Source organism: Falco punctatus (assembly GCF_963210335.1).
Source record: "Falco punctatus genome assembly, chromosome: 9".
Lineage (NCBI taxonomy): Eukaryota > Metazoa > Chordata > Aves > Falconiformes > Falconidae > Falco > Falco punctatus.
The window spans coordinates 16,483,367-16,509,842 of record NC_137589.1 but is presented as its reverse complement, the minus strand read 5'-3'; the positions used below and the strand labels follow the sequence as shown (position 1 = coordinate 16,509,842).

At 43.2% G+C, this 26,476-nt stretch overlaps 1 protein-coding gene across 7 annotated transcripts in view; it reads right to left on the bottom strand.

Annotated features, from left to right (window-relative positions):
- Positions 1 to 636: 636 nt before the first annotated feature.
- The window catches only part of ARID5B (AT-rich interaction domain 5B), a 124,136-nt gene continuing 98,296 nt past the window's right edge, over positions 637 to 26,476 (bottom strand). For all 7 annotated transcript variants that reach the window (XM_080402752.1, XM_080402753.1, XM_080402749.1 and 4 more), the window contains 3 exons: positions 23,040 to 23,137; positions 10,429 to 10,627; positions 637 to 6,546 (listed from right to left, as the gene is read on the bottom strand). In XM_080402752.1, coding sequence (XP_080258878.1) covers positions 4,396 to 6,546; positions 10,429 to 10,627; positions 23,040 to 23,137 — 2,448 coding nt within the window. In that variant the 3' untranslated portion in view covers positions 637 to 4,395. The remainder of the gene's footprint in view (positions 6,547 to 10,428; positions 10,628 to 23,039; positions 23,138 to 26,476) is intronic.

Sequence of the window (26,476 nt, the reverse complement as noted above, 5' to 3'; positions counted from 1 at the left end):
GACGGTACCCAGTCCTGACCTGTACACCAGCAGGTAATTTTCTCATCTATGGAGACCAGGAGTGTAACAGCACTCTGACAGCACTTGCTCCAATAACAGCTTCTCAAAGGGCCACCAGGTTTAGGGGGGCTTTTTGAACCCATCAAAGAACAGAGTACAAATTAAGGTTACTTGGTGGTTGTTACTGTCATCAGCAAAATTACCAGTCGGCATCCAACTCTCAAGATCCTACTTATGATTGAGACGGGAAGAACAGCGGGCAATTTTCAGCTCCCAGCTCCAGTCTGCAGTACTGGCAGAAAGAAATCCTGCTTTGAGATGCAGATGGAGTAAATTTGCTACTGGAGCCACTGGCTAAGCATGGATGTTATTCCCTCAAAAGCTATTCCTAGTCAGCCTGACCACAGCCACACTTTAATGCGAGCACACTGCAAAAATAGAGGGGCACTGACTGAAGATCTTGTCTCTTCCTCCTTTAGGAAATTGCAAACTTCCATTTCTTTAATCTAATCATTTGCAGGAGAAGATACTTTCTCTAGAAAAGCCAATATAAGAGGGCTGAAAGGTCAGATGGGATAATATGTAATCCATTGCGATAAGGGCTGTTTACAGAATTATTAATCAAACACAAAAGGGAACAGATAGTAACATTTTTTATTAAATATTACAGTGGATCAAAAAGTACAAAATATCTTTTGCCTGCTATGTGATTGGGAAACTATTGGCACATAATACAGTATCAAAAGCATTAATAAGTACAATTTGGAAAACATACAAAAATTGAGTGTTTATAGTTGGCTCAGCTTTATTTCTGGTAGTGTTTAAACTAACACAAAGGTTACTCAATAACCTTTTAAATGGGAAACTATATAATATTACTGGGCCATTTTTATATATACAAATCATCACCTTACAGAGCATATAGGCTACATAACTTGAATCACAAAAAGTATACAATATTTACAACAAAAGAAAGTTAAAAAAGTATAAACAGCTAGTAGATTATGCTGCCATTATTAGAACATATTTAAAACTGTGGGGCTGGGGGGAGAGGGGAGGAGGAGGAAGAGAACGAGCGAAATACCAACCACATGTACAGCAAACGCCGCAGGAAGCGCTCATGGCAGCACTGCCAACGCTGCCCGCCTCACACCAGCGGAAGAAGCCCCACTGCTCATTAAAATCACGACAACTGCAAAACTGGATCAGATGCGACCTTGCTGACCGCCACAAAGGAAGGGACCAGGCGGGGGAGTGGTGAGGGGACCCCGGTGGTGGTCTCCAGAGGCCGTAGCCCCGCACCCCCCGAACAGGGCAGAGGTGCCGGCGGCGGCAGGCAAAGCACTGGCCTCCTGCACCAGCTTCAGGGGCTGCCAAGCCAAATCCTCTGCAGCCGGGACAGACTACTTCCCAGGCACCGACACACCCAGCAAACTTGTGTCTGGCAGCACGCAGCCAAGACAGACCGGCTGCAAGACGCTGCCTTGGTCCCGTCCAGCCTTGCTAGGGGTACAGATTCTACTGGGAGTCAGACCCTACTTCCCACACGATTCGTGAAGCCTGGCTCGGTGTGCGGCCAGAAGCTACACGTGAGCGGTTTGCTGCCGGGCCTTCTCCTCACAACCTTTAGCATCTCTAATGAATCCTGGACGTAGCGTGTTTGAATTGCAACATTTCTTGGAACTGGCTCCTGGTAAATAAATTTATGACTCTATTGCCAATTAGATTCCACCGTTTCCTTTACAAACCTACCAATAACAATGGTTTGATTGCACAAAGAAAGGCTTGTGCAATTTCATTCAATAATAAGGCCCCCTGAACTCAAACAATGCAAACAAAGCCCCATTTAAGACACTAAAAAAACCCACAACTTTTAAGCCAATGAAGAATTCAATAGTCTTTTGAAAGATTTCCAAGATTTCTGTTTAGAGTTTTTAAACAAATAATGCACAGCTTCTGTTGGGGGTTTATGCTACCATTTCTTTTCATTCGCCCTGACGTTTTGCCCAGTATATTATGAGCTTCCCCAGCCAGCAGCGGCCAGTCTCCTTGTGGGGCGAGAGAGGAGCCTTCCTCCCCTTTCCTGGTCCCCCAGCCCCACGCCGCCTCAGCACAGCTCCAAAAAGCCTACCACCAAACGCCAACGGGACTCCAAAAGGGAAATCAAACACTGCGTAAACAAATGCACAACTCCAGGACACGCAACTTAATCGAAAGAAGGAAGAGAAGCGTCTGCTTTGCCAAACACACAACAAGCTTCTGTTCGCATTTGCTGTAGATTTTTATATTCTCTCCCCTACCCCCTCCCCTCTTCCCTCCCATCCCCAAACCCCTGATTCTCATGTGATTCAGAACTAGTGCAACTTTACTAAAGATGTCCTCCACACTGCGGCCTCTGCCTGGATGAGCCTGCGGTTTCGTTTCCTCTATGATTTGTGGAGCAGCAGGATGCTCTGCACTGGCACATCCATGTTCTAAGTTCTACTAGTCTGTTTATCGATCAATTAAATATAGTTTTACCACAGGAATATAAAGTATTTAATTGAAGAAGCTGGATCTTTAACAGTAGACGAGTATATTATTCTGGTTTCCACCTTTGGATATTAAGTATGATACATTATATATTGTATTTGGCTTCATATCACGGGAAAATTTAATGACATGCCTAGCATGCAAAGTGTTTCTTAGTAGTTTCCATTTTTCTTTTCGTATTGATTACACTGTCTTTGAACAGTAACTGAGATGGTTTGAATCACAACCAATTTTCACATTGCAAAAAGCTTCCAGGTCACACTTCACTTTATCGATGTCTATGCTCAGTTGCATGATGGTGATGTCCTGCAAAGTGAATATACATCCATAGGGAAGCTCTTTTGTTAGGAAAACCCAGCCCCTCCACACCTGGGCTTTCCCCTCTGTGAAAGGATGCCCAGGGAGATGTTGAGATCCCTGTGGGGGTGTGGAAGGACCGTCCCAACCACTGCACACAACCCCCTACCCATCCTACCAAGCCCAGTCCGCTTGTGAGGCACAAGACCCATAAGCCTCTGATCCAAATCAACACTGGCTCCTGTCCTAATTTCCGAAATCCTCGACATTCTTGCAAACCATAAATCCCTTTTCTGGACTCCTTTGTCATCCACCAGCTTGTGCCAGGGAGGTTTTGGTTTCTAGACTGTTTCTCTGGTAGGCAGGAGGGTTTCACAGCCTAGGTAAGGTTAAGTACAATGCTCGACAAATTCACGGACCACGATACAGGAAAGCAAAGCTCGGTGGGAGGGGAGAAGCTGCTTAGGAGCCATTGCAACAACAGGAGGGCAAGAGGTGCTCAGCACCTTGCAGGGGTGGACCGTGGGGAAAGGACCCTTGTTTGTGTCCTTGCACCGTAACATCACCTACAGTATGTTTATAACCATTAAGATTAATCTGAACCAGTTGCTTCAGTTTGTAAACAGTAAACGTTACCACAAAACCAAAACAAAAAACGCTGCTCAAAAGTATAAAGAAACTGGAAAAATTACAAACACATAAAAATAAAAAACAATCAGGACAGCCACAGCCTTTAAAAAAAGTTGCAGATAAAATGATACTGTTTAATTTAAAAAAAAGAAACCCAAAACAAACAAAAAAAACCAAAACAAAAAAAAAAAAACCCAAACATAAAGAGCACAGAATATACTGGACAAACAAAACTATATAAATTATTGTGACCAAATGTGACATTGGTAGTTTACGAAGTGGATATGTACAGTCAAATTAAACAGTGTTTACCCTTCTGTTCTAATAGTGTTAAAATGAAAAATCTATTGCCGTTTTACTATACATTGCATTGATTGAATCATTACAAGTCAGGAAAAGTTACCCAAAAAAGCACATCCACTGATTGTATGGATTCTTGGCCCACTTCTCCTTTCCAGGTTCAACTCGAGTCCTTGACTCATTTGCAACAATGCATGGCCTCTGGTCCTTGGCTCAGTGAAAGGCAAACACAGCCCTCACCTGGGATTTCAGTGAGCTCAGGACTGAGCCTGCATCTCCACGGCTCCCTTTGAACATCTGCTCTTACCATATACAAGTCCTTTCAGAAAACACATATGCAAAATCCAATGATTTTTTCTTTCCTTTTTTTTTTTTTTTTTTTTTTTGTGTGTGTGTTTTTGTTTGGTTTTCTTTTTTGTGGGGCAGGGATAAGGGATGAGGGGGCTGATGTGGGAGCCAGAATTAAAGAAGCAGTCCTGTCTCCATCAAACTCTGAAGCGCTCCTCTAGGCGGGATATGACTGCATCCTGGTTGACAAAAATACAGATCGCTAAACCTGCGAGACATTGTCACAGGGGGAGGAATGTCGCTAACTTAACTTTTCTCCTCAGACCTTTTTTTTGTGAGCAAGAGGGTTTACAGTTTTGTGCTGGGATGTACAGAGGATAGCTGGGAAGGTGGGAACGCGGCTTGAGGGTTTATAGCAGCTAAAGGATAAATGCTGTTATGCAAAAGGTCACCGTAGGAACTTCCCACAGGTGTTGCTGCAGCTAAGTGTCTGTACAGTTGCTGAGAGTTTGCAGGGGACGTGAGGAATTGTCTCTGCACCATGAAGGAGTGAAGAGCCAAAGGCTGCATTAGTGGGGAGAGCACGGTCTGATTTTTCAAGTACTGCAGGGGATGAGAATACCCGGGAGGGAGGCGGTTGTTCAGCCCTGTGCACAGGCTTCCCGGATACAAGCCTGGGAAGATGGGGGCTGAAAGGGGAAATTTGTGGCTTTCCAGCATGCTGCCAGAATGGAGGCCATGCACTGGCTTGCTGCCTTCCCCCTCTGGGTCGGGAACCTTGTCTTTCGCTGGGGTCTCCTTTGGTAAGTGCAGAGGAGAGACAGCTCGGATTTTTTTTTCAGAAATGACTTTGTCCAAATCCTCCAGGCTTCGTTTCAAAGGCCGGGCAGCCCCCACATTTTGAGGGCTCGTTCTGCGGCTGATGATAGGATGCACCATCCCCTCCATCTTCCTCAGATTCTCCAGCCTCTGGGCCTGCTGCTTCCCAGACCTGTGGAGCAACTCGCTGTGTTTTTTTGGGGCTGTCATGGCCATGGGGGACACGCGGCAGGCTTTGGGGCTACAGTCTAGGCTCACCGCCTGGCTGCTCGCAGCCTGGAACGGGGAGATACCTTTGCCTTCTTGCTGGGCCATGGATGAATGAGGGAGGCTGGAGCCCGGCGCCTTTGCAGTCTGTTTGTGTATGCTCTTTGGAAGACTCAAATCTGTTGGCTGATCATCTGAAGAGGCCTCCACTGCTGCCTTTTTTTCTTGCTGATGCAAAGATGGGCGATAATTTAAATTTAGTTTTTCGTGGTGTTTGTGTTGAGTAAAAGTAGAAGTATTTTCAGACTCTCTGAACATGTCCCGGGGGAGGTACTTTGATGTCTGTTCATTATTAAGGTGGTGTTCTGTGTGCCTATAAAGGCTGTGCAGATGAGGTGATGAATAAAAATCTGCCAAGAAAGTGGGCACATGGGAGTGCTGCAGTGCCCTTTTCTCACTCATTTTATCTTTGCAGTCCTGGATATCCATCTTCGGTACGTATGACTCGGCAAGAGAACTGAGGTGATGTTTTGCAAAATCACAGCGCTGAGGATCCGGTTTACTTAGCATGTCATGTTTAAAAACATCATTAATTGACTTCCTTTCTTCCTTGGTCTTAAAACTCTGTACATGTTGTATGACTGAGGGCCTATTAATTGCTACAGGATCAGAATTAGGGGCATGTGGACCTTGTGATATGCTTGAGGACAGTTCATCTCTGCTGTTCAGTTTCTTTTTGCTTATCAAAGGTGGAGGAGAACCATAAGGATAGCTACATGACAGGGCTGCCCCACTGACCTGTGACAGCAGCTTTTTCTTTGCCAGGGGTGACATGATGCCTGGATTACCCTTTGAATAGAGCAGCGGTGTGTAACCAAAAGTGGAGTCATCGTTCATGGACCCGGGCAGCTCCTTTTCCTTGAACATGTCGAAGTTCTGGACCACCAGTACTTTGGGTGTTTGCTTTAGTGCATTGTGGATATCTTCATTTCCCAGCTGGTCCACTTTCACCGTGCAGTTTGCGATGTAATCGGCCATCTCTGGCAATTTGTCATCTTCCATGTCACTCTGAGTGGTCAGCTGGACTGGGAAAGCTGTGAAGGGCATGTCTGGAGGTTCGCTTTCTAGGCTGTCAGGAAAAGCTTTATGTAGTCTTTGTTCAGGCTTCGTTTCTTCCAGGGCATCTGCTGGGGGGTGTAATCGTTTCGTGATTGTGGCATCCAGCATGGTGTCTTCTTCTGGGGACATGGATACATTTGAGAAAGAGGACGAGTGCGGAACCTCCTCCTTGGCTTTCTCACTGTTCATGCTGTTTTCTGACAGGTCTGCCTTTTCCAGAGGCAGTGGCCGAGCTGTCTCTGGTAAAAGAGATGGAGGGCCTTGCACAGGCTGTTTCATCTCCCCCACTGTAGCGTGTTCAGGGAAATTTTTCTGGTCTGTGGATTCTTGATCCTTCTCTTGTTCTGATGAAACCTAATGAAATGATTCAACAGACAGTAATAAGAACACTGTGCGTTTTGGCAGACTGTTCATAAGATTATACACAGTACACCGTTGGCTACTTTTAAAGAAGTACTTGTCAATCACCTTGCAGGAACGTGAAGGCTCCAACACCAGGTATTGGACTCAAACAGAGATGTACCTCCTGGAAAAATTAAGAAATGCACCATCCCTGCCAGGGTCACAATAAGGCACTTCAAAACAGCAGATGTTTGTAACCTGACAAGAGGCACTGGTGGCTTGACCAGACAGCTAAATGCGGAGGTTATACTTTTTAAAAATTAATTAGGCAAATGCAGGAGAGCTGATTTCGTAACACAAACGGTAAGGCTATAGAAATCTCTCCTGCTAGCCAACTTCACCTACAAAACCGACACGATTCCCATGTTTTTTCTCTCCAGCGTAGCTATCTTAAAATTCAGTGATCACAGCGGAGATCATTCACACCCAGTTTTGCATTAAAGTGTGAAAATGATAGAAATGGCATACTAGGAATCCCTATTGTAGGCAGCAAATCACTGCCACAGCTTAACTAGGACACACATTTTTTTTATTAACGGATTAAAATGAAGTTGTCAACATTCAGTAAGTGTGTGCGCCCGCTATTACAAACATGGCTTTTATACGTTATCGTCAATGGGACCGCAGCTCTTTCTGCTCCCCCATTAATAAAGCTTGTGTGCACAATTCACACCATTCATCCCATTATGTAGCTGGCTGAACTGTGACCCGCAGAGGTCACCAGAGCGTCCCATCTGCGATCCAGCTGACTGACAGCCCTTTTCAAAACTGCTGTCACTCTCCTCTGACATGTCGTGGTAGAAGACAGTCATAAAACAGCAGCATTGTGCGAGTCCTTTATTATTATTGTTTTCTTTCTTTCTTCGTGTAAAGATAAGACGGATTGAGAAAGTTATTATCTAAACGCAGCTTTATGGTCTGTCATAGGAGTTGGGGATCGGAGAAGGTCCTAATGAGTCTAACCTTCTCAGAGATTTATTTCTTCACAGCTGCTTTTAAATATTCCTGTCTGTTTGGTTGGCCTATTAGTTACAGTGTCTGTTAGTCATCCTAACTTCTTTTTAAACTCATAGCTGCCTTTTGCAGCCAAATACCATCATTAGGTCCTTTACAAAGTACCATCGCTAGTCTCTTGAGCTTATAAAATTACAGGAAAATACCAGACAGATGAGCAAATCAAGGAAGAGAAAAAAAGGAGAAATCATATTTAGTAACTGTACATTCTACTCTATGTTTCTGTTAAGCAACGCTTTGATTGAAGTTTCAGCTATTGTGAGGAAATGTGCAGGCTAAGGCTAATAGCATTTTGTCTGGTACCTCGTTACATTGACAATGTCATTGTGATGGCAGGAAAACAGTGAAGAGCTCAAAGCAAATGCAACCCTAGTAAATTAAAGTTATACTCTCTTCCTACATACCTCTTACGGTCTATGAGTTGACCATGCAATTGAGAGGACAGCACATTTGTAGCTTGATTATGCTTTTTACAGCTCACAGCTACAGCCAGCTCCTAGGCCGCATGCAGAAATGGTTTAAGCAGTGGCTCGGCTGGGGCCATGCCTACACATCTACGTGGGAGCAACACACCACCACTGCTGTGCCTGGGTGAGGACTGCACCCAAAGGTCAAGCCTGGCACAGGGCTCCAGCTGGGGGACAGCTGCGGTGTGAGGGACATGCAACCTTCTGTCTGGCTCCAGCAGACCTGGACTTTTTTCCACCCAAAAGAGCTGGGCATCTCCTTTCTGCTGGCCCCCTAAGGGCCACATCCTGGGCAGAGAGACCTCTCTGAGCACAGATGAGCTCTGCAGCCCTGCACCCACCCTAGGTGGAAACATCCACCCCTGCAGGCCCTTTCACTGCTTGGGCTTTGTGTAACCACCTACCCATACAGTGACCTTCACAAAGGCTGAGGTCCTTAATCGTTCACCCCGATTAGAGAGGAGCAGGACACATCTTCCATCCCAGTCAGGGAGGAGACATTAATTCAGCTATAAAAGGTACCATTTTACAATAGGAGACTGCCGTAATTGTACATTTTTATTGTCTCATCTAAGCTCCCGACATTTCCGATAAGCGCAGCTTAAGAACTCTTCCTGCAAACCACACAAAAATAACTGCAGTTTAAGCAGCAGGAAGTTTGAGATAGGGAACAACAAAAGTAAGGAAATTCCAAGTTAAGGCTAATGCTCTGTTGCTGACTTGTTATGCTGTGCTTAGCAGTGGCAGTATGGGTAGTGTGTAACGTATTTTGCTGATCCAAGACCCCTCAATAAATAACCAGGCATGAAGAAATGACAGGGAAACAGAGCACAAGCCTTCACATCTCCTTGCTTTGGGCAATTCGTGTTGCAACCTTCCAGTGACTGAAGCAGGTTTGTGCGCACTCTCCTCTATGCATTTTTCATCAGAAGTGGAGGGGTGTTCCCCCAACAGGGCTCCCTGCTTTAAAATTACAGTGTTCTCGCACAAGAAACCTCCCCTCTCTGTGAAGTGCTCTTACTTTAGATATTAAGAGTACTGCTGATCAAGGCAATTTAAAAAACAAATTCTGCTTAGGATGGGCAATGAAACTGTCCTTGTAAGCACAACTTAAAGAGGTAGTAGGACATGAAAATAAAAATTTTCTGTTCTCAAAACCGGGCACACGAAGTCTCAGAGTTTACCGGTCCTGCATTTTTTTTTAAACAATGAGGAAGAGGACTGTTGGTAGCTGACTCAATACCAGTTTCCAAACTGGTTTAGAAACAGGGCTTAGGTACCTACCAGATGGCAATGAAGTCAAAGGAGCAGCCATAGTCTGCCGGGCACGTCACGTGTTTCAATTTTCTTTAAATACTTATCTTTCACTGCAGCGCCTTGAAGGCTGCTGTGATCTGGCAGACTGAGACAGGAAAAGCAATGTCTTGTGTAGGGGTTATGTGTGAGGAGCTTCACCGCCTCGTTCACACAGCGTGTGAGCAGGGCACAGGAGAGAGTGGGCAGGATGTGCAAAAGAAAGTGCTGAAGTAACACCAGAGCAAAAAACCCCACTGATTTTATACCACTTAGCAACACGTGAAATCTACCCTTATTTGCAGACAAATATGAATTCTACTGATCTGTCTCACCCTGGGCTGTGAACATAAAATCTCTTCCACGAGGGCTGTCCTGTGTCTGCAGTAACATGGCTTTATGTGGAAAACAAGGCCCGCCCATGTGGAGCAGGTGACAGAATAGGAACCTATCTATCTCAGCTGAAAATCACCTGCGGCATGTGAGAGGGAAGTTGGTCTCAGTTAGGGCTTGGAAGGTGGTTCCCTCAAAACCCGACCTTTTGGTCCAAAGAGAAATTCAGCATAACACAATAAAAAGCCTGGGGACTGATATGTTTTTTGACAGATGTGTGTACATCTGTGAGCACAGAAGGGCTGATCCAGAGGTTACCATTATAAAAATCAGCTGTGTCCAACAGTTACCACAGGATTATCAACAGTATTAGAGGTTCCCGCACCCTATACTTAGATTAGGAAATAACTGTGGTAGTTGTGTGGTTTCCTTTTGGCAGCTGCTGATCTTTCAGTGGTGATCACTGTATAATACAATGAGCAGAAATTGTACTTGTTACATCTAGTGCTTGGTCTTCTGCCATCACTGCTATGCAGTATGGAGCTAACCATTTATAGCCCAGCAAAGTCCCTACACAGACAGTACCGCTACAACTAAATTTCCATTGCCGAGCAAACTCAGACGCCAACTGTTTGGAATTCTCCACTATGCATTTTATCATTGGATTTCACCTGATTAAAGCTGTATATTTTTAATTGAAAAGTTGAAAAGCAGGAAAGCAACCAACCTCAGATGCATCTTGGGGTTTCTGTGCATTATCTTTTTCCTTCTTGTTCTTTTGGTTTTCATTTTTGATGCGTTTTGTTCCAGACACTTTTGTTTTCGCTTCACCCTCCTGGGAACTGTTATCCTGTTTTCGAGGTTTCACTGGAGGCAGTGGCTTATCTTCCTCTCCTTTAATAAATCTTTCATATGGCAGGATTAATCTAGGGGATTAAGGAACAAATAATTGATCAGGTTTTGCCATTCTAGCAAAGAACAAAATGTATCTACTATGAGCAGTTTACTTAATAAATCCATTTTCTTCCATGCCATAAAAGCTACAGTGTAAACTCTACATCTATAAATCCAAGTATGATAAATCAATTTATTTGGCAAGATTATCATGCGGCATAAATTCAGTGGAGTTGGAGTTGGTGTGGATCAGTTGTCAGTAACACTGCAGTGGTTTGTGCGGCTACACCAATTTGTACCAGATGAGAATATGAGCCACTATGTTTCAGACTGATTTAAAAAAAAATAATCCACCATTTATTTTTATTTTCCCTCCCTACTCTTAAAAACATGCAGGAAACCCTAGGAAAACACCTACAAAGCCACAGCCAAGTTGATAACAGCTACACAGTTTCCAGGCTGGTGGTGGTTCCCCTGAGTGCAAGGGTGAGTGCCAGGAACCTGGCAGAAGATGAGAGTAAGGCTGCAGGAAACCTACAGCGGTGGGCACAGCCCCACGCACGCTGCCATCAGCACCAGCCCACCACCGCCCTTGCAACGCACTCATTCAATGACCGACGCCACACTCCCTGCTTTCGGCAGTGAGTCTTTTTTATGGAAGAAGGATTGGGGAAAAGAGATAAAAGTGAAGGAGTTTTTCACTGTGGAAGTGTCCTCCACAAAGTGCAGGAAATCGCTTTTAAAAAGCAAGAAAGAAACACAAACAAAAAATATCCTCCCCCGAAAGCATCAAGCGCACAGAGTTTTAATCCATTTATTTTCCCTCTGCAATTCTTGATCTGAAAGGAAAAATAACTGATATAATTAAAAGGGATGGATTGCGTTACGATCTCAGTTTCAACTTCAGTGATTAAAGTTTTTATAATGCATTTGGTATGATTAATGACTCACTGTGGGATTAATACGAGACTCAGACTTTAAAAATATGAACTTTAATACAGCAAACATAATTTGCTTAAAAAAAAAAAAAGACAAGTTGACTCTATGAAGAAAATGTACTTTGCTTATAAACAACATAAATCTGTTCAAATACCAGGATCCTTAATTATCTTTAATCTAAGACTCCAAGGCAGAAACCTCTTTGGTTCAGATATTCGTTTGTTATCCTAGAATCAGTTTCTAAGCATGCAATTTTGATTTACATACTTAGATGTTCAAACACAGTTTGGGCTTAAGAGAGCAGAAATTAGATTGCTCGTGATCATAATATTTTACATTTTAATAAAATACAACATAAATTATGTTAAAATATAAACCTAATTTATGCTATATTAGAAACAAAATTCATTAACTGAGCATGCTCTGACATGGTATGTGCAAAGAGGCGTGAATAATACTTTCTAGCCCTGAATTTGGCAGGGCTCCAGTAATGAAGCTAAGCGGAGCCCACAGGGAATATTCATCTTCAGATCCCATTACAAACTGAGTTTAAACATGTTACAGCTGCTAAAACTGGAAACTGCTCCCTCTATGCAAACTTAGCAAAATAATACGTAGTTGCCAAATACCTGCTTCCCACTGTAATATTACAGTTAATGTTTATATAACAAAAAGCATAACTAAGCAGAATAAGAAAAAATAATCTTGTTCATACTTGAGGCTGCTACATTTCATTCGCAAAGCGCAAATATTGGTGAAAACACCAAATTCCTCCCCGTGCTGCACAAAGCACTTTGGTCTTCACTAGAGGCGAGGTTGGGTTTCACACAGGGCAGCGCTGAGGCCGCTCTGCCATGTGTTAAATATTTAAAATCGCTTTTAATAAAAACACATTTTATTACGATAATTGTTAGCAGTGCGAGGGGAGTGTTTGACTTTGTTTTGTTTCCATGGGAACGCGTTGCCTGTTAAAAAAATCTACATATTCCATCCGTAAGGGTTTCAGATGCTGTCCTGCGCCCCACGGGAGATGGGGACGCTCCGGCCCTTCCCGTGAAAGGTGCCGCGTGGTTAACCCCATGGCTGCAGCCGGGATGGGAGCAAGACCCGGGCCGACACGATTAATCACCGCTCGCGTGCTCTCCGCCGAGCCTTGTAGGGTAAAGCGGGACACAAACTCCTCCTCCTCCTGCTGCACCTCACCAGAACTCATTAGCTTGGGTGCTAATTAGTAACTGTGGCTTAAATTTCCTTTTCTGATCTTAAGGGTTCATGTGGGAGTACAAGGTTTTCATTTTAGTTATTTTTCACTGAGCTCAGCAGTTGGCAGGCCGACAGCAGTAAAAATACATTTCACATAGCCAGTCAAAGGCCCGGAGCCAGCGGCAGGAAATCTGGAATTAAATGTTTCGTGTATCGGGGAGGCGGCATGACTAAGGTAAAACTGAATCAAAACACAAGGATGGCTTGTTCTAGGATTTTCCCCTCCTCGTTTGGAACGAGGGCCGGCAGGCTGCCGTTGCTTGCCGCTGCTGAGGCGGCTTTTGGGGGCTGCAGGGGGGCAGCTGTAGGCGAGCCGGGCAGGAGCGCAGGCTGTGAGACCCCGGGGAGCAGCGCCGAGTCAAGCAACACCAACAATTGCCGCTTCATATAGAGATTTCTGTTGGCTGCAATTTTCACTGAATGTTTTTTCAGTTATCCTGTCATGGTACAACACAATTACCCACAGGATATGATCTTATCATTTGATTATTAGAAGTTTTTATAGTGCAGGAGTAATAAAGCTAATACAGCTCTCGGAACATGTAAGCAGCCGGCTCGCATGCCATGAAAGCAGCCGGCTTAGCCAATTTAAGGTCAATATTGCCCAACACCGGAAGAATGCGATCTGCTGTTAGCCAAATAGTTTAGCAGAATGTGACATGTCTGAAACCAGCATGAGGTATTTTTTTTTTTTTTTTGTCAAATATTTGCAGCGCAGGTAAGATTTAATCAATCTTTGCACAAGAAGAGGTAAAGATGACGTCCAAAAAAACGGAGCCAGATATCTCAAATGTATCACACTTTGGAAACAACAACAACATTATTTCCAGTCACTTTGAACTGTGGCTGTATTTCACAGTGGGGGGGAAGTATCAAAGTATTCATAAAAAAGGAAAAGGGGGAATATTTTGTGGTCTAAAGAATATATACTTGTAAAGCCTGCGAGGAGAGCGAATAAAAGGGTCTTTATCATGATCAAGATTCCAATATTAAGATTAATAAAATGTATTATTTATAAGTCAATTAACATAAATAGAATATGTAAGCACTAGTGTATTAAAAAATCTTTCCACAGGCAGCAGATTTTTAGCAGCATGAGGTTTTTTTTTTTTTTTTTCCCCCGGAATAATACAAGAATAACATTTTCCAGCCAAGAGCAGAAACAGTAGGGGAGTCTTTGCTATCACAGGGCTTCTTATTAAATTCAGTCACTGTGAAAAGCCAGTCTCCTTTTTTTTTTTTTTCTTTAAATAAAGACAACTTAAAATCAATACAAGTTAGATTAACAAATCAGTACTATACTAATCCTGATTTATTACAATCGGCAATATTAAGTTTAATCACGTATAAACTGCTACTCAAAAAAAGATTTTGCTTTACTAAGTCCTGAATTAAATAATGGTGCAGAGTGTACCGAGTTTTTAGATCTGCATCATCTGATATTATGAAAAATTCAATGTACTTCTCTGCAGCAGATGTCAGAGGTCAGCAAATCTATTACAGTAATGTAAGTAATCTGGCTTTCTGCCAACCTTTTTTTAAAAAACACTGAAGCAGATAATTTTATATTTACAAATTCTAAAATCCTCCAGGGACTGAATCTCTTTTCCAACAAAAAGCAGAAACTTCACATTAGAGAAATGTATTTCACAGTATATCAAACATGTCTTCATCATTAGCATTTCATAAAAAGAAAAAAAAGCTCTTAATCTTTATTAGTCAACATTTTTTTCCCAGCTACAGAACTAACAATACAAGATCTCTTCTGGGCCAGCAACCACTACATTTTCATGTATTGATTATGCAGAATGAATGACTTTTTTGGCCTGACTCTGCTTCACGGGATACATGAGAGCACATCTATTTATAGACATGATAAAAAAAGTAGTTACAATAATGCAAAGGATCTGACCAGCCCAGAAAGAGGAAGGAAATTAAATGTTAAGGCTGCCAGTTTCCTCTTTAATTCTCCCCACTGTGTATGGATATGACGGGGCTCATGGGCTGGGGAGGAACCATATGCCCAGGACACACAGGGCGAAGGAGGGAAGGACAACCCCTACAATATTTTTATATCGCTTGTTTCAGTGTTTATTTTTGTTTTCTTTCTGGCAGAATAAAATATTCCAGCACGTCTCCCATTGACATCATCTTGCTTTCTCAAGGGCTCCAAGTCCAACACAAAACAGCGCACAATCCACTCTCAGCCACAAGGATAATCTTGGGAGGATTTAAAATACTGAAGCCCATTCCTTGGGAGATGCTGCCCATTCCCATGCCTGGCCAGAAGGTTACAGAGGTTGATGGCAATGGGAACGGAAAAAGATTTAAATCCGCTCCACCAAATGAATACAGCAACCAGTTAACCTGTGGAACTCACTGCCAGTGGATACCTTGGGACCAATGGATTAATGAGATTACGCAAGGATTAGATGCTAATGTAAATCATGAGAACATTAAGCTCTTATAGTTTCAAAACCACTGAAAAGGACAGGCAATAAATCTCTTTACTGGTAGGAGTGCTTATTATGCCACAGTGGCTCTTGCTGCTTACTCTGAAGGCACTGCTGGAGCTGCGGGGCGAGATGGCTGGTCTACCTGGTTCAACAGGGCAACCATTTGGTTTAGTAGGTGCTCACAGCAGCCGGGCAGGGCTGCCCGCACCCCCTACAGCCGGAGGGTCCGAGCACTGGGCTGGGACGAGCAGCTGCCAAGCTGAGGCAGCTCAGGGCAGCTCCAGCGACAACCCCCACAGTGCAAAGGGGCCCCTATCAATAACCTCAGTGAGAAAAACCTGACTTGTTCTCTAGAAACCCAGTGGCAAAACATTCAGTTGTTTTGAGGGACCAGCAGGAAGGCCTAAGCTCTGATCCCAAGAGAAGTCTTGTCTTTTTTACCCTGATGCTCTTCAAAAGGGATAAATCTTGGAGCAATGCTGTCAGTGTAAGCATGGGAAACAAGCCACATTCAACAGCAATCAGCTGGTGGGGATGGCCAGGAGCAGGAGGCAGCTCTCCTGGGCACCAGCGACAAATTCCTAACAAAGAAGATAGAGGAATAAGCCGAACTCTAAGGTCTCAGCCTGTTTTCCAGAATGGGAATATAAAATACATCGAGGAAATCAAGCAGTGTGTTCCTCAAGCCTGACTTCCCCAGACTGCATTGTACAACCCAGGGGTTACGAAAGGAAGCCCTGCATGCTTTTGTGCAGAACACAATAGCAATAAGTTTATTTGCATTTGTCTGAAGTACAAAACTGGCATGTATTTTATCAGCAAAGACAAAATATGTTTGAGTTCAATTTTCTTCCCAAAGAACTTCCCTTCCTTAAAGAAATGGCTCTTTCATCCTTTCATCAACAGCTTTCCTCACAGCCCACTGGGAGTGCTGGTGGGTAATGAGAATGGCTCACTGCTGAAAGGTGGGAACTGCACTGCTGTAAGAGAATTCAAAGACACTTTGTTTTAAGTAAACTAGAAATTAGCGACATTACAAACACAGCTGTTGATTTAGCTGTACAGCCAGGCGAGGGGAAGCTCAGGCACTCGCAGTCCTATGGCTCAGCACGGGGAGATGAACAACCCCCAGGCTTTTGCCTTCGGTGCAGATTTACTGCATGGGTAAAGATTCAAAGGAAGGGTGACAGAGGCAGAGCAGCTTCCCCAGGTCACTCTACCAAAATTGCTACAAGCCTCTGTTTTGGCCACAATCACCACTTCTGCATCTAAAGGCAGACATGCATTTTGTTCAGTAGGTCCATATAGTCCCTGCAATGCTTTGGTCCTGATGCTCAGGAGAAGCTTACAGATGCCATTTTGCAGTGCCTGTGGGGTGCAGGTCTCCTGGAGGGACTCCAAAATCCTGCTGACCCCCCCAGCAGCTCCAAGCCACATTTCCATTGCACAAAGTTGAACAAACTAGAGGCAATCCCTGCCATGTTAGCAAAGTCCTGCAGTCAAGGCGGAGATTCCCAGAAGACCTGGGGCATCTGAGAGGAAAGATCTGACTCTCCATCACTAGTGCTGCTCCTGCAAAACAGAATGGCACATCTCCTATCACGCAGCACCCTCCTGAGGCAACTCAGGTCCCAGCAAGGAATAGCGACTTGTCCCCTTGTGCAGAGCTTGTCCCTGCTCCTGGATGTCAAGAAATGAGGTTACCCATGAGGGGGACACTACCTGATGTTGACCAACCATGAGCACTCAGCTTAGCTGTTAGGAGTCCCAGGACCCCCGGAGCATGGGGCACTTGCACAGCCTCTGCGCCCAGTAAGCACTGACACACGTGTACAGCAGGCATGCCTGGGAAGTCCCCCTCTGCTTGGGTGACAATGCATCCAGGAGCACTGGCTAGCACACATCATCCCCCATTTCTGCTGGGAGAGACTCCTGGGTGGAAAGAAGGATGTCGCTGGGAAAACAATACCACTACCACCACCACCACCACCACCACCACCCCCCCCCCCCAAAGAGAGAGATCATCTGTTTCCACGCACTGGAAGGCAGTGCCCAGCTGTCCAGCACTCTTATACCCAAGGACTCCTGCTGACTCCAGTGCTGGCCAGTAAGTCTTTGAGGCTGAAACCCCAGAAATTTTGAAAAAACCTGTGTTCTCAGATGCTTTGAATGGACAGCTAAGGAGCTGTTTTAATGGTAAACAATTACATTCCTCTGTCATCTGATACTTTTTAAATTTTGGGGAGGGGGAAAGCCTTCTGAATTTTCAATAGTTCCTTTGTTAAAGCATCTGTTACTCACATAATTGAAAAGATGTTTGTTCAGTGGTATGCTTGAGAGTACAGTTATTTAATCTTAATGATAGAGCCCTGAGGGCAGAAAATCATAAGTAGAAACCTCTTGTTATTTATCAAAAAGAAAAAAAAAACAAACCAAAAACCCAGGAAAAGAACGAGAGAACTGAGACACCTCATCTATCTTCAGGCTTAAATTTGTCCTTGATGGAAAACTATTGTGACAATTTTCAACTTGCGAAGTTTTCTGGGAGTCTGGGACTAGCTGAGGTGGGAGGGGGGCAGGAAAGTGGGGTGAAGACAAAAATAAAACAACCAAGTTAGTATGACAAGAAAAAACTGCTGCTTGGCAAGTTTTTTTGGGTCAAACAAAGAGCTAGCTGTAGTTTACAGCATGACATAACATTTGATTAATTTTTGCCTGAGGATGTTTTCACACATAACAGCGTAAATCAAAACCTTCTATTAATTATAATGTGTATTAAAAGATAACCATAAGCATTTTCATGTGGATGCTATACGAGCCTCATATTTTTTGTTCCCTCAAAAAGATTGGCTGCTATTTCCTACAAAACTCCACTGAAATGCTTACACATTACCAAAGTTATCCAAATGCTTTAACAAAACCAAACAGCATTTGCATGGAACGAAGGGCTCTCTTGCATATTGAATTACTGCACAATGTCCTTGGGGTAGAGAGACTTTACGGCTGTTAAAGGGAAACCACGTAAGGGACTTATTTTGACTTGTGTTTCTGATAATACGTAATATTTATGTGAGCTATTTAGGAAAAAAAATGGAAGAATGGGTTCTGAACTGTACAAGACTCTATATAGTCTCCTGGGGTTCAGTCCCCTGGCAAGGGACAGATGTGCAGGGTGTTCCACAACTGTCCAGGGACCACATTCACAGCCAGAATAAAACTCTCTGCAGATCTGTGTCCAAAGCACGGGCACAGCCACCCTGCTGGATTGTGAAGAACCATGACCTGCTCTGGGGACCCACCTCACCTATCTGGTCCTCATCAAGTCCTAGGTGGTTGTGGCTTTTTAGAACACACTCCCACTCAGCTGCCCGAATCTGGTGAGAGCACGAAGCCTAATAAACCCCTCCCCAGCTGCATCTGACCAGACAGTTTTCAAGGCGTTTGTGACTCATGAGGGCCAGTATATGAGATACACTGCTGAAGAGCAGGACACGGCCCATGGACGCTCTGGGCCAATCCCTGCGGAAGACTCCAAGGGAACCAGGCTCCCTGCAGCACCCAAAGAGGCCAGGAGGGCTACTGCTCTATGGGACCGTCCAGCTGCCTGCCACAACACCTCTGAACACCAACATGTCTGTCCACCAAAGAAGCCGAGGAGTGTTACTGCACGCCGTTGTACACCACAATTCCCTGGCCAGTGCGTGTTTGTATGTAGCTCGTGCACAAGGCTTGCTTTGAAGGAAACCAAGATGAATCACAGCCAGCCTTGGAGGCAGAAAAAGGCCCCAACAGGCAACTGCTCATATTTTTGTTTTGTTCAATGCATTTTACTGGGAACTTTATATACCTTCCAAAATAGCAGGTTGGGTTGTTTGGTTTCTTTTGGGTTTGGGTTGGTTTTTTTTTTTGGGTGGTGGTATAATATTTATGAAAAATCCCTAACAATGTCATCAGTACTGCAGACACACAGCCTATCGTTCACATCGGAAAATTAAAGCTGCCGATCATGTGTTTTGTGTAAAAGCGAAAGAAACCTCAAATGCTGCATGTGAAAACCACATCTGCATTATTAGGGGAAAGCAGCATGGAGAAGAGTGCTTCGCAGAAAAGTAGCCGTTTCTGGGGGTTTCTTGATAAGGGAGAGAGATGTAGGGTACTGACAAGGGCTGTACGAGTTTCACAGGAAAGGTTCAGGCTGAATCAGCTAATACCAACCACACACGCCTCTAGCTTTCTGTGATCGTGCAAGGTAAGTGCATTAAAGGAGCACAAATGAAGAAAGTAATGACCAAAACAACAACAACTCATAAGCTCTGTACGGTCCGAGTCATACACAGAGCAACAGCTCCACGATGGGAAAACATTAATGCTTTTTATATTGGTAATCATCTGTAACATGAGCAATTAAGTACAGTACTAATGGACTATAGCCAAGAGCCTGGTACTAATATTAAAAACTGACAGAGATGAATAGGTTTGGAAGGAAAACTAGGCTGACAAAGACATTTTTATGAAGTGCTTGGGCCTATTTGGAATAACCCAATCAGAGGCAGGTTCAGACCAGCCATGCCTACAGTGACAATAATGCATTCATTGGCATTATACGATGCCTGCTATGCTTTAAATAAAAACACCCATTGCTTCTACTCAGCAACCTGCACTTTCATTATTATACTCATTAATAAAACAAAAGTTGTCTAACTAATATACAAATAACACTTACTGAAACACTGGCAGCCTCGCCTTGTTTTAAAATTAAACCAGTTACTGGAAACACAAACCATACAACATGAAAAATGAATCAGTTGATAATGCACACAAAATCTTTCTTCCTCTTTTACCAGGGAAACAAAGCAAACACTGCACCGACCGAAGCACTCTGCCTACCTATAGCACAGCAGCAGCATCACAACCTGTTCCACACAGGGGGGCACAGACAGGGAGCAAAGCATTCCCCACAGCCTTTAAATCTGGCTTAGTTTCAGCTTTTGCCATCCTTGGTACCGTGGGCTGGCAGCAACACGCCGGCTTTTTAGAGGTTATAAGCACCTTTTGAGAAAAGCAACATTTCTTTGTGGCGTTTGCTGGACCAGAGAGACAACTCTGCCCTCTCCATACCTTTTTTTTTCTTTTTCTTTTTTTCCTTTTTTTCCCTTTGAAGTTGCATGCAAAACTCTACTTTGCAGAGGGTAACTTGGGAGAGGGCAGGAAGGTAGGATGCAGTACCTGAATGGGACATATGTGCTATTCCACTCCTCAGCATCCTAAAGATGTCACTGAAAGGTCCCTGCCACCCAAGCAGCCTTGGTATGTTAAAGCCGGCACAAACAGCTAGTAACTTCTCTGTCATCTTGGAAGAAATCTAGTTAACACAACACGGATGCCCCTGAGATCTAGTTGTAAAGACGAATGGCAAGGCTAAGTCAAACAGCAGCAGTCAGGGAAGTCAGGGAACTGCCTATTCTGCCTCCAGTAAGCAAGGAAAGGCCAGTGGGATTCAGAAAGGAAAAATCATGAGGTTTATTCAGCATTTACTTCCCAGCTTAATTCAATTTCCAGTTTAGCTTTACAGCTCACCTTCAAGTTAGAAAATGTATGTGTGTTCTGAATCATGAACATGTATTCCTGCACTGTAGTTCTAGTTTTAGATTAAATGTCATCTGAGTGCTTTGGCTATAAATGAGCATTACATTTACAGGTACTGTAGTTAGAATTACCAGCTGAAACAAACCATGACAATTTCATTTACTTTTTTCCAAGTCTGAAGCTTAATACACCTTTCCTGTGGTGGAAAAAAAGTGTCTAACACTAGAACTGTATAGATTGGACCAGTCACTGATACAGTTTCTTGTATACATGTTTCGGTTTTGCAGACCAGATTTGGTCAAGCATATTTTAGGTAAGTTCAGGGCTAATGTAAAAAATCCTCTACAAGACTTTTTCGCTAAATGCCAACTTTTGACAGCCTGCCAGAGATCTGGAAATAGGTGCTGCCTCATATCAGACCTAACCCAGAATTACACAGTACACTGGCATCCAAGAACTCAGATTTGAGCTCTTTGGTGTGCTCGCTGCTCAAGACAAGGAGAACTGCTTTTCGTTAGCCTGGAAAGGCTTTTCAATCTTGAAGGCATCATGACTCTTCTCAGGTCTTCTAGTAAGCACAATAGGCTTTGTGGCACTTCATAGCATACCCCTGAGTAACTGCCGAGTAAGTCACATGGACAAGTAGTCTCTATACATCGAAAAGGAGTGCAATTCAAGGGGTTTGCATGCAAAGAAATAAACCACTAGCATGAAAGCCAAAGAGAGAGACAGGGGTTCATGGAGTATTTATGAATGGCTCATTTATTTTTCCACAGCTACAAGAGACACGCTCTCTCAGTGACTCTAGGATTTCAAGACAGAGCCCAGCAGTGCTTGCTCCCTCTGTGACCTAAGCCGACAGAGACCTAACTCTCATGCGGGTCTTCTCTGTCAAACAACCAACAGCCTACAGAGCACATCTGGGAGGGAAGACCCAGACTGTCAGTTGGAAACCCATCAGCTGGCTTGGGTGCAAGAGGAAGCCCTGAGACTCTTGGGGCTGTAATAATGGAGGGGAAGAGCTGAATACCCACAATCTAATAATTTAATTAAACAAATCTATAACATTTGTCTGTAATGCAAAGGCAGGAAAAAGCCCCATCTGATATGCATAGCAACTCACTCAGTTTGCTCTGCTGCTTGGCTCAATCTCCAGAAAGCTTCTAACTCTAGCTTTTATAGTGGCATTACATGCAACTCCCTTGTGCACCCAAGTCCTTACACTGGGGACATCTTGTGTGAAAGAGGGTGATCAACCTCCCCCTCAACGAGGAGTGCAGCATCTCCCTTGGATCAGCCAACATGTAAGGCACTGAAAGAAGGTGAAAAATTGCCCAGTGAATGCAGCTCTGCTGTGCCACCTTGTGCACAGGCAAGTACAATCTCTTCCTGACCGCAGCAAAGTAACTTGTTTATGTCCAGGAACAAGAGACTGGAGTTTCCTTATCAGAGCTTGAAACTGCAGAGCTTTTATTAACATTTGCAAAAAAAAAAAAAAAAAAAAAAAAAAAAAAAAAGAAGAAATAAGAAAAAAAAGAGAGAAAGAGAGTTGTTTCTAAAAACCATACCAAACCAAAACAACATTCCAGCTCCAGTATTTTATTCAATGCATGCTGGCTTCACAAGCACTGGAAGTTATTATCTACATGGGAAGAATAAGAAATCAACAGTTCTGACCAGCAACAATGGCTGCAGAGAAAGAGTGTTTGGCAGCAGCTCACAGGCAGGGAGGAGGGAAGGAATGCAATGAAGAAGAGGAATGCAATGCTCTGCATGACCTACAACGTTAACAGCACCCTGCATTGTAGGCCACCCCATTATTTTAATCACAACCACAATTTGCTTAATTGGTATTCCTAAAAAATGACAGAAGACAAGTGTTTGCATCAATTAGCTGTCGTTTCTTATTTTTCCTAGAGTATGTTTTGCTCAATTTTTCAGCTTCTTTAACTGGAAAGCTGTTGTAAAAATTAAGATATGTACCAAAGAAAAATCAGATGCTTGTTTTAATTATTTAGTCACTGGAGACATACACTCTGGTTTAAATTACAATGGATTATCTGACTAAACTGTTGGGGGAATATTTACTATATCTTTAAGAAGCCTCTCTCTCTTTCTCTAATGCTTTATAAAATGCTTTGAAGGCTCTCCAAATTAATTTTTTCATTATTAAACAAGCATTTCAGATTTGTTATCTTACCTTTCATAATGTCTGCGAGTACATGTAGCAGCACTTGTGCTTCCAGGGTTACCACCTAATTCATCATAAATATGTTTCCATTGTCGACGGGCTGTTATCTGTAAAAATGGCAATGGAAAATTTAATCTTGCATCTTTACAGATTCTACAGTGTTTGAGATCACAACAACAAATGCATGTGTGACACTTTCAGAACAGCATGTACTACAAGCACTATAAAAGCCCCTACAGAATATACAGAGTGCACAGAGCTTTGGGTGTTGTCTTTTTTTTTTTTTTTTTGTAAGTTAACACTATGTCTGTTTTCTTTCTCTCTAAAATGGAGTGATCTGACTGATTCATTATCAAGTCACAAGCAATACGGCCTCACAAAAGAGAATCTCAATCAATATAGGGTCATTAACCATCAGAAGTTATGCAGACAAATCCCATGGTGAATTATGAAAATGAAGCTCAAACCATACTCAGCACAAATAATGATTACATAGTTATTTTAACTGAATTAGAGAAAATAAATCTGCTGCAAAACCCAAATCCACCACAGAATTCTGTAAATCCACAAAAGCATAGTCCGTAACTCTATATGTTACAAGCTGTTTATTTTTATCCATTTATGTCAGTAAAATATATAGATCAAATAGTAATGAAATCTTAACATACTCCAATGTTAATATTTGAGCTATGTACTTTATTGGACCACGCTGATGAAAATAAACATCTTGTAACATATTGAGTTGCATACCATGGTTCTGTTTTTTTGTACAGAAATTAGGATTATACAGAATAACAGATGGAAGACCTGGCAAAAGAATTGTTTCTGAATACCACTTCATTATTTTATATATTCCGCTATATTTAAAACAGGAAGAAAAACAGGAATAGGACAAGCACAACAGATCACCCTCTTTTGCCTGCAGCTCATAAAGAAGGCCAGTGGAAAATTGTGGGGGCAATTTGGGGGGAATTTTGTCATTTTCTGTGGAATGCTGTGGATTTTAATATATTCAGCCCTGAAGGCTTCTTTGGAGTTACCCACAGAGCAGTCAATGGCATTCACTGAGTAGCTAAAGGCAGCAATCAGAAGAAAACAAATATTACAACTCGCAATCTGAGGCCTGTAATTTTAATCTAAACAAGCGGAGAAAGCTAATGTCATTAAATATTACAGGGTAAGAGGTGTTTCTTTTTTGCTCAATATAAAAGAAAAGTCTTTCCTTTGCAGAAATTATACTCCAAAGCCAAAAGCATGGCTGGAGACTTATCATCTGATAATGTTACAATTTCTTCAAGTTTATTGTTTGTACAGTTCTCCTTAGAAAACATCATCATCTCCAACTCACTGTTACCACCTATACATAGTTTGCACCTATATATACTTGAAAAAAAAAAAAAAAGAAAGAGTATTTTATCTTAAACCTTATTTAAAGCAGAATGTGCTGGCTGCATTCATGGATTTTATTTTCTGTCTTCTGTAACCAACCCAAAGAGCACGGGCACCAAAGAGAGACTGCAATTCAAGGATAAATTCTGCACAAATAAACTATTTAAATACAACATCAAACACTCATCTGAAGATGAGGCTTATTTTAAGTCTATTTTATTTAAATTCTGATGCTACCTCTTCCTCAGGCTACCCACACTTCTATCTGTTATATACCAAAGGGCTCGAAGAACTGAAGTCCCAATAAGCCATAAAGAACATCATCTCCTGATAATATGAATGGATGCTCCTTCCGCAACTGGAAAGGTCAAAAAAGAGTTGACCAAGTACCCTGCTGTGGAGGAATGCCTGGATGGGAAGCTACCTCAGGTCCTGTCTCCCACACCTATTCCACTGGTCCTCAGGACAGGCAAAGGACAGAGGCTTGGCCAGCCAGCCCTTGCCTTCTTGTAGCTCCCAAAAATCACAGATCCCCTGAGGACTGCTGTAAGTGGCTTTATATTAAATCGTCTCTGGCAGCCTCATAGACTAGGGGAACAAAGATGCACAAAGCCAATCTGGGGTCTGTGCTCTGGCCCTCTGGCAAGCACAGCCTGGCTGGCTTGCGAGGCTGTGGGCCAGGACGTGATGCTTTGGCTAAGTACAGTGATGCTGTGCAGAAGCTGTAAATGAAAGCAAAGGATTAGTCAGCAAGAGGACTACTGCAAGTCCCCCTTTTAAACATCCTGGTGTGACTAAGAAGAATGGTCTCCATTTTCAAAAGGAAAATGTTAACCTTAGAGCCCATCTCATTAACTATGAACTGACTCAAGGGTTGATACTTAAGCTGAAACACCAGTAAACACAGCCAAGTTTAAGGGAAAAAGAGAATCCCTTTGAAATCCCTGGATCACTTTTTGATATCTCTCTCCTCTATGCTGCTTAGAATAATAGTATTTTCACAAACATTTGCCCAGCTTTACCCAATTCTGCCTCTGCAATGGACCAGAACTCCTTGGCAATTAGTAGAGCTGTGCCTTCCCACGTACAGAGCTAAGTTTAAATTTGACATTCCCTGAAACGATTGTTATTCTAACAGAGCCTAGGGTTGAGTTTTCCCCTGCTCTGGAAAGTTTAGGTTTTATGCTTAATAAACTTCAAAGGACCACAGTAACTGATAAATTACATCCTTAAACAATCTGAACAAAATCCTGCACTGTGCAAACTTCACAGCCATGCAGGGCAGCATGGCTCAAGCTGGATGCTCATGCTGGCCATGTCCAAATCAAGGACTGCTTTCTTTTCTCATACAAGTCCCTCCCAGCCACCTCCGTGACTAGGAACTTCCTGAGCAGCCAGGAAAGGGCAGTGCTTGGCAATGCTTTGCTTATGGTTGCTGTTCCTACCAAAAATGCCTGCCCTGGCGCTTCTATGCAGCGGTTTTAACTCTAAAAGGGCTCGTATGTGCTCCCCGTTAGTAACATGTTCATGACCAGTGCACATGAGGAACAGAAAGGCAAATAACGAAAGATATGAAAATGGTAAAATATTTCAGCTGCCTGGGCAGGGAATTTCCTGTGAACATTCAGGAGCAAAGTGTTAGGGCTTTTTTAAGGACAGGGAGCTACCGTGGTGTAAGATAAGGCCCTGCAAAAGCTTTATCAAATGTCCTGAGTGCTTTCATTTCACACTTTTGATTCATTCAGCTTCAGTTTACTGATGTAAGTCGATCTGCTCTAGTAGAAAGCACACAGAAGACAAAGAAACTTCGCTGCTTTAGTTTTCAAATTTGTTTTTCCCTACTCCTATCAGTATATACATCCCTCTTGGTGCCTGCCACATTTCTGAAAGTGCAGGATGCTCCAGGCTCATCCATTAATCATGGCAATAGCACAGGCCAGTCTCATCTCTGACAGCTTCCCATTCCAATGCTGGCTTTAGTTTTAAAGTAGTTTTCTGGTTTGCACACCCCTCCCACGATTTGCTCCAACCTATGGCTTCACAATGCTAGAGCTGGG